The 14510-nt window shown below is 33.6% G+C and overlaps 1 protein-coding gene across 3 annotated transcripts in view; it reads right to left on the bottom strand.

Annotated features, from left to right (window-relative positions):
• Nucleotides 1-14510, bottom strand: part of LOC149536396 (LIMR family protein At5g01460-like) — a 120994-nt gene that overhangs the window by 70673 nt on the left and 35811 nt on the right. For all 3 annotated transcript variants that reach the window (XM_089806861.1, XM_089806860.1, XM_089806859.1), the window contains one exon: nt 14259-14344. In XM_089806861.1, the coding sequence (XP_089662987.1) occupies nt 14259-14344 (86 nt within the window). The remainder of the gene's footprint in view (nt 1-14258; nt 14345-14510) is intronic.

The following is a 14510-nucleotide window of genomic DNA, read 5'->3' as shown; positions in this document are numbered from 1 at the left end:
CTAAGTGTGGCATATGTCCAATTCTATAATTCTTTGAATTCTTCACAGAGATCATGATCGATTCAGGATTCTTTTTGCACATCGAGAAGCAAATCTTCTAGAAGTTGGGCATGACAATCTTTAAATTCGAGAGTGAGGGGCCTGCCCATGTTGTAATTAAGGATTGGGTTGAGACATCTCTCAAAGAGGAAGGTTCTATATAGATTGTAACTAGTTTCTTCAAAGATAAACATTCAAAGGGAGTTTGATAAACCATTAGAGGCAATCTTTGACAAAGAGAGGGAGCACATAGAAGATATGCTTCAGTCAAAACTTTTGATGATCTTGGTCGTATTGATTCAGAGGGAGTACACCATGTCGAGATCGATTCTCCGATGATCAATAACAATTAAAGGACTATGATTCATGAGATAAATTTTCATGTATGTGGGCTAGAAGGCCTTACACCATCAAGATAATTGTGGAACTAGGGAAGTATGACATGACTTGTTGCCAAGAGGTCAGAAGGATGATATCAGATTCAAAGGGAGTCTAACACTTCATCAAAGACAACATTGTGGTAAGAGGTCAAAAAAGTTGATATCAGACTCAGAGGGAGTTTTGACACTTTATTAGTAACCATGACAAGGGGGTCAAAAGGTTAGAGTTTATTTGTAAGGGAGAAGTTTTGAGTGCAATCCCTCTTAATACATTCTTCTCTATGAGAGATGAGTTTAGGGTGAAAACCTTATTCTCTGATACGGTTCAGGGTGGATGTCATAACAACACCACATGGCAATATCTGTTGTGACTTCATGTTAACTTTTGATGTCACTCATGTATAGGCCTACCCACTGTGTACATCATGAAGGTGTGATGACTTCAAATGATCATCACTTGTATTTGTAGAATTTATTGGAAGGTGGCGATCTTACAATAACTTAAATCATGATATACATTTTATGTAAATGTTGAAACAGATCATGATAAATTATATCTTGTAAATCAACAACTACGTGTTAGATGCCATTCACTTGATGGTCTATGAGTTGTTTGAAGGTATTTGGTGAATATCATATGTTATATTCTGCAAGCCATTACCTTATTGAGTATTTGGTGAATATCATGTGTTGATATTTTGCAGAACATTACTCAAAGTATTTGGTGAATATCATATGTTGATATTCTAGAGACCAATACTCATGATATCAAATGTGATATCAAAATGTTGGAGATCTAATCAAAGATACCCTTAAAATTTGTCATTCCTAAATTACCAGTGGTGTAATATCTACTCATATGTTTATCGTTCTTAAAAAAGAGGAAGTGTTAATGTTAGTGTAGCTTCAGTCAAATAAAACTCACTAGAGATATATATAGATATACACACACACACATATAAGTTATTATCACTCTTAATCATGACAATAAGAAAATGTTATTGATAGCTATTGAGAGTTAAAGAGAAATGTCCATACAAAGACATGCCTCTTAAAATCATATACATATGCTTTGAGAAGGTAACTTGAAACACACATAAAACCTACAAGTGCTATTACAAGTTATAGCATATCCAAAACTTGGGATCTCTATCATCATCCAAATCCTATGCAGAGAAATGCTAAAGGAATAGTTGATTTGTAGATTTTGGATGAGGACAATGATTGACACGATTGATCTTGTGCAATGGAAGGATGGGGTTGATCCATTTGCAAGAGAGGATGAGAAACTTACAAGTGGCATTTGGTGGTTGATGCACATGATTAGGTAAAAGATTGGAAGCTAGGAAGGGTTTGATATTTTCAAAATTTTGAAGGGTCAGGATTGAAAAAAATAGTTTAGAGCTTTATGCATTTGAAGCTTTGTGCAAGATAGTCTTCTTTTATTTCAAACAAAATTGCAAAGAAATGTGCAAATGATTAATAAGTTTACTAAACTTGAGGTGTTTAATCAACTAATGATGGATGAGGTTTTAGATTAATTATGTATTTATTTAATATATGGGAGAATAATGGGGAAATAATTGATTTAATTATTATTTTAGGTAAAAGGTAAAAATTGCTTTAAAAAGGCAAAGAGTACAAAGTCAAAGGTTTCATGCCCAAAAAAAGATACACCAAATACAGTATGACAATGTACCAAAACAGCCACAAAACTACATAAGCCTAGGGACAAAGTAATTTCTCCAAAGTCACCGAGTACTCTAGGGACAAAATCCCCCAATCATCCACACCCCACTTGTCCAAGTTCCTGGAGGCCCATTTACCCAAACAATCTGCCACTCTATCCCACAACCAAAGAATATGATAGAAAGAAAATGATCCAAAGAAAAACACAAATTCAAATTCTACTTTGCCACAAAAGCTAATAGCCAAATAACATCATCCAATCTCTACTCATTTAGTATATCCACCACGATCTATGAGTCAAATTCACAAATAACACATTTCCAAGGGAACACCCTCTCTCAATTGCATGAACAATAGCAAGAGCTTCCATAAGATTATTAGAATGTTGCCCTTCATTAATAGAGAAAAAGAGCACAACACTATTATGCAAGTAATTGGTAAAATATTTGGTATGTTAACAATGAGCAAAGATGCTCAATAAATAAGTTTAAAATATATACAAAGTAGGCAAGTTTCTAAAAAGAAACAGCAAATAGATCAGAGACGATCTTATCACCTAAAATTACAATGAAGTACATAATTGAGCATTTAATAAATAATAAAATATTATTTTAATACCCTACCTTAATGTGAATCTATCAACAACACCAATAGAGCCCCTGATTTTTACAAACTTATCTAGACAGAGGGACTTGGTGAGGATATCTGTTGTCTGATTCACTGTTGGAATATACAGCAACTGAATGGATTTGTCTTCAACAAGCTGTTGAATAAAGTGATGATTAGTTTTCAAATGCTTGGTTCTTTCAAGGAAGATTGTATTCTTGGCAAGTTTTAGAACTCCCTGATTATCACAAAATGAAGGATTTAGACCTGCTTGAGATATTTGCATATACGCAAGCATCCATCGAAGCCAAATTGCCTCACAAGTTGCTTTAACAGCTCCACTATACTTTGCTTTTGTTGAGGAAAGAGCCACTTCCTATTGCTTCTTACTAGTCTATGTGATTGCACCAAATCCCCAACTGAACACATACTTAGATGTTGATTTTTTGTCATCAACTAAACCTGCCCAATTTGTTACTGTGTAACCAGGAATTCTAGGATCTTGACTCTGAATGTACAAGAGTCCAAAATCAGAAGTGCCTTTCACATAACGCAGCACACGCTTCGTTGCTACTCAATGATTAACCTTAGGGGTTGTCATGAAGTGTGAAATGTAGCTCACTACAAAATTGAAGTCTAGTGGCAATGAGATAGATGAGACTACCCACTAGTTGCCTGAACAATTATTTATCTACTATAGGTGAATCGAACTTAGCTAACAATTTAAGTCCTTTTTCATGGGTGTGGAAGCAGATCAGAAAGGACCAAAGTATGATTCTTCTAAAGAATATGATATTCAGCTTCCATGGCCTTTTCCCACTTAGGTATCCTTTTAGCCGTTGAATATGTTTAAGGCTCATAAACACTGTGAATGTTGGCCATGAGAGAAAAATTAATTGTATGTTGTTGTTTGCTCTTATTTCTGGATGATCTACCCTCAATGAGCTCATCATTATGAAGATCAATAATCTTAGCCCACCATTTAGGCCAAAGAGTAGAAGAACCAACATCGAATGTTGGAGCTAGAATCGGTACTAGATCTGGAATAGGTTCAACAAGAGGAAGATTACTATCATTTAGAGAGGAAGATTACCATCATTTAGAGGAAACTTAGGTTGAGCATCTTCAAACTCGAATTTACACCATCCCTCCCATTAGGTAGACCTATCAGAAGATAGGCACCCAAATCAAAAGCCTTCAAAACGTTGATCCTCATAATTCTACATAGATGAGGATGGGTGAAAAGGTCCACGCGTTTCATCAAAGACAAGATGAACAATGTCTACATCTATCAACCGATGATCCTTATGGTTGTCACTATATCTTGTGAACATAAGTTTTTGACTCTTGGAATCCAACTTGGAGTGTTGGGCATCTGGAATCCATACATAAGCTAAAGAGCCAAAGATTTTGAGATGACTGATCCTAGGTTTGCAACTAGTCCAAACTTCTTCAAAATTCTTCAAGATTCCTTTTCTAGAGGGTACCTGTGGAACTTGACCATCTGTGATAAAAAGTTTAATGAGTATGATAGCTTCACAATTGCGTGCATCAAACTTTTCCTGATCTTGATTCACTGTGACTAGACATTGAATAGTGCACAAGATGATCTGATCAAGGCAGCGATATTCAAAAATGGTCATCATTCACAGCTTCCAAGTGTTGTAATTTCTGCCATTGAAATGATGAGTGCCTTCAACATGATGTTGGTCAATGAAGCCATCTTCACCTTTTTTGAGACAAAAAACAAGAGACTGAAGATGTTGATTGTATGAAATTCTACGCATGAATTTCCAACTGTCCTGCTGCAGAAGCTTGGTGCAGAGGTCTAGAAACTTCAGATCAACACTCATGGAGGTAATGTTGAGAGTTTCAACAAAATTTTCACAAGACCTCAAAAGACTCTTCAAAGTAATAGCCACCGTGTCTTTTTCCTCATCTTCTGGCCAATCGCCTCCAACTAATCTTGAATGGCCTTAACCTTTGTCATATGCTCATGTAAGGATATTATCTCACCTAGCATGATGGAGAAAAGTTGATTCTTTAAAAAGAATGCAAAACTTTTATCAAAGGTTTCATGCAAGGCCTTTAGGTGCTCCCAAAACTCAATAGCTGATTTTCCACAGGGAATGTGTGGAAGTTGACCATCTGTGATAAAAAGTTTAATGAGCATGATAGCTTCGTGATTGCATGCATCAAATTTTTCCTAATCTTGATTCACTGTGATTGGAAATTGAATAGTGCCCAAGATGATCTAATCAAGGCAATAATATTAAAAAATGGTCATCATTCACTGCTTCCAAGTGTTGTAATTTCTACCATTGAAATGATGAGTGCCTTCCAACATGATGTTGGTCAATGAAGCCATATTCACATTTTTTGAGACACAAAAAACAAGAGACTATGAACATGTTGATTGTATGAAATTCTAAGCATGAATTTCCAACGGTCCTGCTACAGAAGCTTGGTGCAGAGCTCTAGAAACATCAAATAAAAATTCGTGGAGGTAGAATTTCAACAAAATTTTCACAAGACCTCAAAAGAATCTTCAAAGTAATAACCACCATGCCTTTTTCCTCCATCTTCTAGCCAATCACCTCCAACTAATCCCGAATGTCCTTAACCTTTGTCATATGCTTATATAAGGATATTATCTCACCTATCATGATGGAGAAAAGTTGTTTCTTTAAAAAGAATGCACAACTTTTATCAGAGGTTTCATGCAAGGCCTTCAGGTGCTCCCAAATCTCAATAGCTGATTTTCCAGAGGGAGTCTGTGGAAGTTGACCGTCTGTGATAAAAAGTTTAATGAGCATTATAGCTTCGTGATTGCGTGCATCAAACTTTTCCTAATCTTTATTCACTATGACTGGACATTGAATTGTGCCCAAGACGATCTGATAAAGGCAGCGATATTCAAAAATGGTCATCATTCACTACTTCCAAGTGTTGTAATTTCTACCATTGAAATGATGACTGCCTTCTGACATGATGTTGGTCAATAAAGCCATCTTCACGTTTTATGAGACAAAAAAAAACAAAAGACTATGAAGATGTTGATTGTATGAAATTCTACACATGAATTTCAATGCACTGAGGCAGGTATAAATTTTAATACAAATCCATTGGCACAAAAATCAAGGCACAGATTTCGAGACAATTGTTTGAATACCCAAAAATCTGCAATTAGTTTTTCAACCAGCAAATTATTTGGGAGTTTCAGAGGAAACCCTAGCCATCTGAAATAAAAGTTAAGACACAAGAAATTGCAGAGATTTGAAAAGAACTTGGTGGAAGTTGCAAGCCTTGATGCGAATCAGAGACAAAGGGACGCCACCAATAATGGCAACTGTTGTAGAAGAATGATGCCCAGAAAGCCATGTATTTGCAAAAAGAAAAAATACATAAACCCTTCTCACGAACCAATTTAAAAAATCTGAAAATTTTCAAAAAAAAACTATGGTTCTTATACCATATTACGCAAGTAATTGGTAAATTATTTGATGTGTTAACAATGAGCAAAGACAGTCAATAAATAAGCTTACAATATTTACAAATTACAAAATATGCAAGTTTTTTAAATGAAACAGCAAATAACATCAAAGATGCTTTTATCACCTAAAATTACAATGAAGTACGTTTTTGAGCATTTAATAAATAATAAAACATTATTTTAATAAACACCTCAATCACTGTCTTTGCCAACAGCACCAATTTTGTCATGTCCAGTGCTCCCCTACAAGAACCGTTAGTGTTGACCTTCAAAACTCCCTTAAGAGGAGGAAGGCGTCACCTTTCTATTAATCCTTTGTTCGGCCTATCTAGATCTTCTTCCAACAAAAGAACCTAAGTTGTAGCTAGCCAAATATAAAAATTTATAACCAAGTCACTAGAGTCCATTGTCCCAAAGACTCATTATGCTAAAAATAGTCCCTTGTAGCCTACTAACAATCTTTCGCTAGAAGTTAGTGCCCACAAATTTTGGACCCTAGTTCGATTCTTTTCTAACCAAAGATTGCAAACAATGATTGTGGGGCCAACAACCAAGGGAAAGTAAAGAAAAGAAGACTTATCCAGAGGATGTCCCGAACTTTCTTGGGACTATATTAAAGTAGTGGCGTGAATACAAGCATGATTCCACACCACCTACCAAAAGTGCCAAATGTCCCTATACAGAAAGATGTAAAGTACTATCCTCACTATTGTTGAAAATAAAATAGATAGAAGGGCCTTGGAAACCTCTCTTTCACAAATTCTCCTATGTGAGACTTATTTTGAGCCACAAACCAAAAGAAAAAGTTACATTTAGGCCAAGAAAATTTATGTCGCATCTGCATCCACCAAGGGACACCAACTTGACCTCGCAATTGACTATCCAACTCCAAGTAACATGAGGCAATATAATGGACTTATTTACATAAATGTGATCATGTTCAATTAAGTTGGGAACATTAGAAAAAAGGTTAGACTAGTTAAATTAACTAAATAATTAGTGATTAATTTAATAAATGTTTGAGATGTATTAAAAATTTTTATAGATGTTGGAAAAATGGTAATGTATTAACTAAACAATTAGGAGTGATTTATTTAATTAACATTAGGAGAATGCTAGATTTGATTAATTTTAATAAGTGAGTTGATTTAATTAATGTTGCAAGTAAGAATGCAAGATGGTTGTAGTTATTTGAAATATGGGATAATGGTAGAATCTTGAGAGAATAATTGATTTAACTACACAAATGTGATTATATTTAACTAACATGAGAACATTAGCAAAAAGGATAGAATGGTTAATTTGAACAAATTGATGAATGTTGCAAAAATGGTTGATTATATTAATTAAACTATCGGGATTTATTTATTTAATTAACCTATGAAAAATGCTCAAGTTGATTGATTAAATAAGAATATATATTTATTTGACATTGCAATAACAAAAGCAGGGTGGATTTGGTATGATAATGGCAAAAGTGCAGAAATACATTTTAGCTATCTACAAAAAGTAATGAATAAGATTAGTATGCACACACATAATAATATAGATAGGTTCATGGACACTCCAAAAGCGACTCTCAACATACATTTGAATTAGTTTAACAAAAATCATACTACAAAAAAGTACCAAAAGACCAACTTCGATCATTCCAAAATAGTACTCAAATACAATCCACCATGTGCTCACTTGATTACCTAGGACCCATGAAGTCAACAAAGTAACTTACATAGCAACATTGCAATATCATTTAGGGTTGGAGATAAAACAATCAACAAGTTCAATGTCTTCAAAGACCATTTCTCATAGGCTTCCAAGAGATGCAAACTCTTTTATATGAGGCCAAACTATTCAATAGCTATCAAAACACCAATGTCATATCACAATACATAAATCCTATATTTGTTCCAGGATTCTAGCTACAGTCGGATTGATTTAATCTTAAGATGCAATATTCATACGTATATATAATATTATAAATATATTATACATACATACATACATACATATACATATAATCATATGTTATATTGTGATATATATTAACTAATAATGATTAATCATGAAGACATGTCTCTTCATGAAACATGTCTCCTACTCTTATATTTATAAGAGTTTGGGATCTGCATTTGAAACATATCAATTATAATGGCAATATTATTACATTTGCAGAGATCCTAGAACTTAACATGGTATCAGAGCCAACTGCAAATGTACCAAAGGAAAACAACAATGTGGATACGGCAAATAAAAAATCGGGATCGAATGTGATACAAGGGAAAACCAAAGCTAGTTGATATCTCACATGTTCAAATGAGAAGGTCCCAAAGTGAGTAAAGTACTCACACAGTGAATATTGGACTCGAACCTCATAAAGGTTAACAATTTGGTGTGACCCAAATAATATAATAGGCGTATGTATTTCAAGTTTGAAACCCACCACTTCCTGAGATACCATCAAACGGGTGTCCATGTCTTACACACTTTGCACTATAAAATTTGACTTAGAGGCGCCAAATATGGTCACAGAATAACTACTCATTTCGCAAACATAACACACATGGACCTATCAATCTAGAGATTACCAGGTCATCAAAAATCAAGTAAACTTCTGAAGTTTATAAGTTTGGCATGGCAATGAATGATGCAAAGTATCAAATTAAAGGAGGATGAATTATAAGCATTGGCACACAAAATAATATACTAAATACCCCAACACGCAACAGAGAGATAAGGTGTAGAACGGAAAGGATTATACTGTAACTATGCCATGGGGATACCACTGACACGAGAGATATAAGGAAGACGAGGCATTGAATATGAGATATGATTATTTGAAACAAATGCCCAATAAACAAAACATAATTGCATAGGGCTTTGCACGCAGACAACAACGAACAATAATACTACCCTTACTACCGAGAGTGAAAACAAATAAAATGGCATATTAAATGGGCGGCACTTTAACAAATTGACCCCTTACTTGAAGACATGATTATGTAAACCAGTGCAAGTGAGTATTGCAAGGAATAATCAAAACACTAACTCATCCATTGTATCCTACATGAACATCACATATGAAATATATTAAACAAGTGGGCACCACCCCAATACTTACAGATGCATTAAACTTACAATGTCACTGTTGCTTGACTCTAGGAAACAAGAAATACAAATAGATGTGTGTAGTAACCCAATCCCCCAAATATGTATGCCTTATAAATATCGAGTATAGGCTTATACTAATTCAACATTGATACATAATCTCTATACCAAATGAATAAATATGACCAAGTACATATACTCATAGTTAAAATATCATATTATTATATTTAGGGAGACGATGTCTTGGTAGGACCCATTACTAGCTTGCATGAAATACATCATGATCGGTAAGAAGAAAAGAACTAGAATGCAAACAAGTCAGATGGAGTAGTCAGATCCACCACGAGTTTCTAGACACTTCACCACATACTAAACCGAATGAGTCATGCCTTTCCATGGAGGAAGATTAAATGGGAGATACACGCACCATTAGAAAGTGTAATATCAAAGCATAAATCACGACATATAAATTGGCAAGTAAATCATGTCATAAATGGGCCAAAGATGACATATCAGTTCCTCAACCTCTGAAAAGTGTATGTGGACCGCAACTTATTAACTGGACCCACTATCGTGTGGACCAATTGGGTGGCCATCAAACACTATACCTGCGAGATGGGCAAAATAAGAAATAACAAATGTTTTCAATCCACGATAAGGAACAAAACAAAAATTAATAAAATAAAATAAATAAAGTGATCATATATATATATATATATATATATATATATATATATATAGACACACACACACGCGCACACACACACACATATATATATAAACAAACATATGTTTGGTAAATTGGCCCTTAATGAAGGATACATATGATATGGTGTAAGATTAAATGATTGACACTTCACGTGGTCACCACCAAATCTGTGATTTAGGGGGCTAAGTATTATTTATGATGGGGAATATATTATGAATGCTAGAAACAAGGCGACCATGTTGATGGTGGAGCCACCAAGAGTTATAAGTTTTATTGAGTGATTTAAGGATTTACAAGGAGAAAAATAAACTATATCCTACATAAAGTTATCTGGATGAAGTTACCGAGATGAGTAAGAACGTATTGTACTTTCTTTGACTTCACCTATCATTAAGTTTTGTCCACGTCAGCCACTAATAATGTAAGAGATTGCACAACACATAAAAATGGACCCACCATCAAGGCAATTTGAACTATGTTAATAGTTATTTAATAATTTTTAATTATTAGTAATATTGTGACTTCTCTAATATTGCTAACAAGAATATAAAATGGAATACAATTCAAGTAAAATTATAAATATTGAATATGATTAGTTATAAATAAGAATGTCACTCAAACATTAAAATAATTATATTGTTTAGAGGGAAGAGACAATATTACCCTATTGTGATTATTATGAATAATTGATTATTCCTAATTTTATTATTATCCTTGGGTATCATCTAATTGTCTTTCTCTTATTTATATTTCTATACGAGCTATTTGCGTTGATATTTTCCTCCGAGAATGTTCTTATAGGCAAAGGAGGATTGATATCAGATTTAGAGGGAGTTTGATGCTCCATCAGAAGCATCATTGGATGAGGCACTCAAATGATTGAGATTCAGAGGGAGACTAACATTTCAATAGAGGCAACCTTGAAAGAGAGGAAGAATATAGAGAATGTGATTTTGTCAACCTTCAACGATCTTAGTTATATTGATTCAAAGGGAGTAAACCATGTTAAGATGGATTCTCTAGTGATCCACAAATTAAAACAATCAAGAGGACTGCGATTCATGAATATACCTTGTGACTGTGATTTTGATGAGTCAACCCCCTATGTACATCATGAGGAAGTGATGACTTCTAATTGATGTCACTTGTATTTGTAGAAGTTATTGTAAGGAAATTTGAGTTGTTGTGAGACGTTAATGAAGTTTTTAAGAATTCATTTGAACCATCTACGAGTCTCTCCTTGATGAATGAAACTTAACGTATGAGTTGTAGAGTCATTTATGTGGCACACTCATACTTAATCAAGACATTGTCATATTGTGGACTAATAAGATAAAATGGAAGGACATGTTCGCTTCTACTATTAAACTAAATGAATGTTTGGACCTTCTATGGACGAAAAGAGCAAGTTGGAACAAAAAAGAGTTGTCATATTTGATACAAAATAGTTCAACAATATAAGAATGAGTGGAAATTTTACATTGTGGGGGGAATAATAGTCAATGTTCCATTCCCACTTGTTCCATTCTCAAATAATCTAAAAAGACAATTTTTGAATCTTCATGTGCAGATAAGTATTTTTATTATTTACATTTATCTACTCTTTGTAGTCTCTCTATTATTTGTAATTCTATACATACTATAAGGGTTATTTGCCTTGACCTTTTCCTTTATGTTTGAGGATGTTCTTAACAAAAAAGAAGGTTGGTACTTTACACATGCTACCAAATATTATGCAAACTCAATCTAATGATAGTAGCTCCAAAGACCTTGATGATCAAGATGGATGAAGCGAGGCTCTTGAAGCAAACATCCTTGATGATTGAAGTTATGAGATCCTTCTACATTAAGAGGGTGTATGACACTTCTTCCAAGGAAACGTAGGAAATTAGAAGATTGATACTCAGAGGGAGTCTAGAAATACATGTGGGTGACTACATGATTTTTGATGGGCCCACTCCTATGTATATCATGAGGAAGTGATGACTTATTACAAAAAAATTAGATATCAGATTCAAAGTGATTTTGACAAGAATCCTTGGGGAAGAGAGTTTCTGAGGAAGTAACTAGAGAACCTAACTTCCTAGGATCAATGTTCAAAGGGAGAAATTTTGAGATGTAATCCTTTGTGGATGATATCTTCTCTATGAGAAGTTCTAAGAGAAACTCTTTGTAATGTGCTCTCCTCTATGAGAGAGAAGTCTGAGTTGAAAACCCTTGTTCCACCCTCCAGTAGCAGCTATGTTAGGTCAACCCTCTGACTTTGTTCATGGTGGATATCATGTGAATTACTACATGATGGCATTGTGATTATGTCATGAAAGTGATGATTTTTCATTGATATATATATTTAGAGGGGAGCTATTGAAAGGTGATGATCCTATTAATAGTTGGACCTGTTATCATAACAGACTACATTAAGTTGTTGTCTCAGAGAGTTGAAAGTCATGATAATGAACAGAAGGTAACTATTGAAAGGTGACGATCTTATCAATAGTAGACCTATCTCCTAACACCAAAATGTGTTGGAGCAAGTGTCATCATGGTTCTTCAGGCCGAATTTTGCTAGACACCATGAAAGTTGCTATGGTTCTTTGGGTCGGATCTTGTCGAACATCATAACTTAAAATCTGTCATAGACCACAATTAAGGTGGTGTTTAATTCTTGTAATCAAATACCTTTAAATCTCTCTTTGTTCAAGAGGGAGTGTTGAGAAATTTAGCCTCATAGTAAATTAAAGCAAATTCCATATGTAATATATGTTAATATATGTGTGAGTTGATGGATTTTTGTTGATATCTGTAAATATCACATTGAGATGATAAATCTCCATATGCTTGAGAGCATATGTGTTCCATAATAAATCCTACCTAGCTAAGAGGGAGTGTTAAGATTATAGCTACAATCAGATTGATTTAATCTTAAGATGCAAGATTGATATATATATATATAATATTATAAATATGTTATATTATATTATATATATACATCATATGTTATATTATGATATATATTAACTAATAATGATTAATCATAAAGATATGTCTCTTCATGAGACATGTCTCCTACTCTTATATTTATAAAAGTTTGGGATCTGCATTTGAAACATATCACTTATAACGGCAATATTATTACATTTGCAGAGATCCTGGAATTTAACAAAAAATGGCAAACTATTGAGTCATAATTACAAATATTGACTAGGGGGATATGTCTAGTAACTCAACATGATGGCTCCAATAACTAATTGTAATCAAACATTCTATAATACCTAAGTTGTCGATTCTAGTTCAGGTTCCTTTTTGTTCGTTAGTACAAAAAAATGTAATACACATGCATACATATATATGTATGTATATGCACAGGTATATACATATATATAGATATATGTGTAGATGCATATGTACATATAATATAGATTAGATATATATTATATAAAATACAATATTTATACTAATATATATTATAAAAACCCTATTATATAATATGATACATATAATATATTATAATAGATAGATATAAATTATAGAAATTGAATATGTAGTCGGCTATACCAATGAATTTATAAGATAAAATTAAATTGATAAACCCTAGTTTATTTGGACATGAAGAAATGCTACTGCCCACTTCTTTAATATGCCTTGGTAATGATATGTCCTATGGATTATGAGAAAAACAATCAGCAAAGCCAATATTGATTGACAACAAAACTAATACTCCTTCGCTTTGTTGACTACCACAATTTATTGTTTGCTGGAACCCGTCGCAAACTCAGCAACAAACCCCAACTCAGCTTGAACCTAGACCTACAACAGGGCTCTCCATGCCGGACCATGTAACATAATATAATATCATCAAATGTTCAATCATCACCACCCGCACTTGTTTCCATTGAAAAGATACATTCTTTAATAAAATAAACAATCAAAAGGAGAAAAACCATGTAACATTAGTTCTTGTATGTAGTGGAAGTCAGAAGAGATTTCTTAATCTCCTTGAATGGTAACAACCATCTTTAAAATTTATGTATTTATATACACATGCATGCAAACATTATTAGTTCTAAATCATTTTTAAAATTATAATACAACATTAGCCTCATGCCATTAAATTCATACCATATTTTACATTGATACATTTGTGTCAATCACCTTACTAGGATCTATATTATACTTCTTCTTTGGATCAACTATGGAATAGAAAGATAATCTTAAAAAAATCTCCTTTGGTCCTCACCATAAAGAATTCCAAGCACAAGCCCAATGACAACAGCTGTCATAATGACCCACATCAAAGCACTAAGAACTCTTTTACCAACGCTCCTGTCAAATGCAAAATATAAAACTTAAATTTCATATTTGCAAAGGAATTTCATGACATGGAAAAGTTTTCAGTACTCTACTGGCAAGCTGAGTGGACTAATTTTACAATATAAAGCACTGCACTGTATAATATTAACCACAGAAATAATGGTACAATTTTGAAGCT

This window comes from Cupressus sempervirens, chromosome 10 (genome assembly GCF_028749045.1).
Source record: "Cupressus sempervirens isolate cs-2001-9-10 chromosome 10, ASM2874904v1, whole genome shotgun sequence".
Lineage (NCBI taxonomy): Eukaryota > Viridiplantae > Streptophyta > Pinopsida > Cupressales > Cupressaceae > Cupressus > Cupressus sempervirens.
Note: the sequence above shows the minus strand (reverse complement) of the source record. Positions and strands in the feature narration are given on the sequence as shown.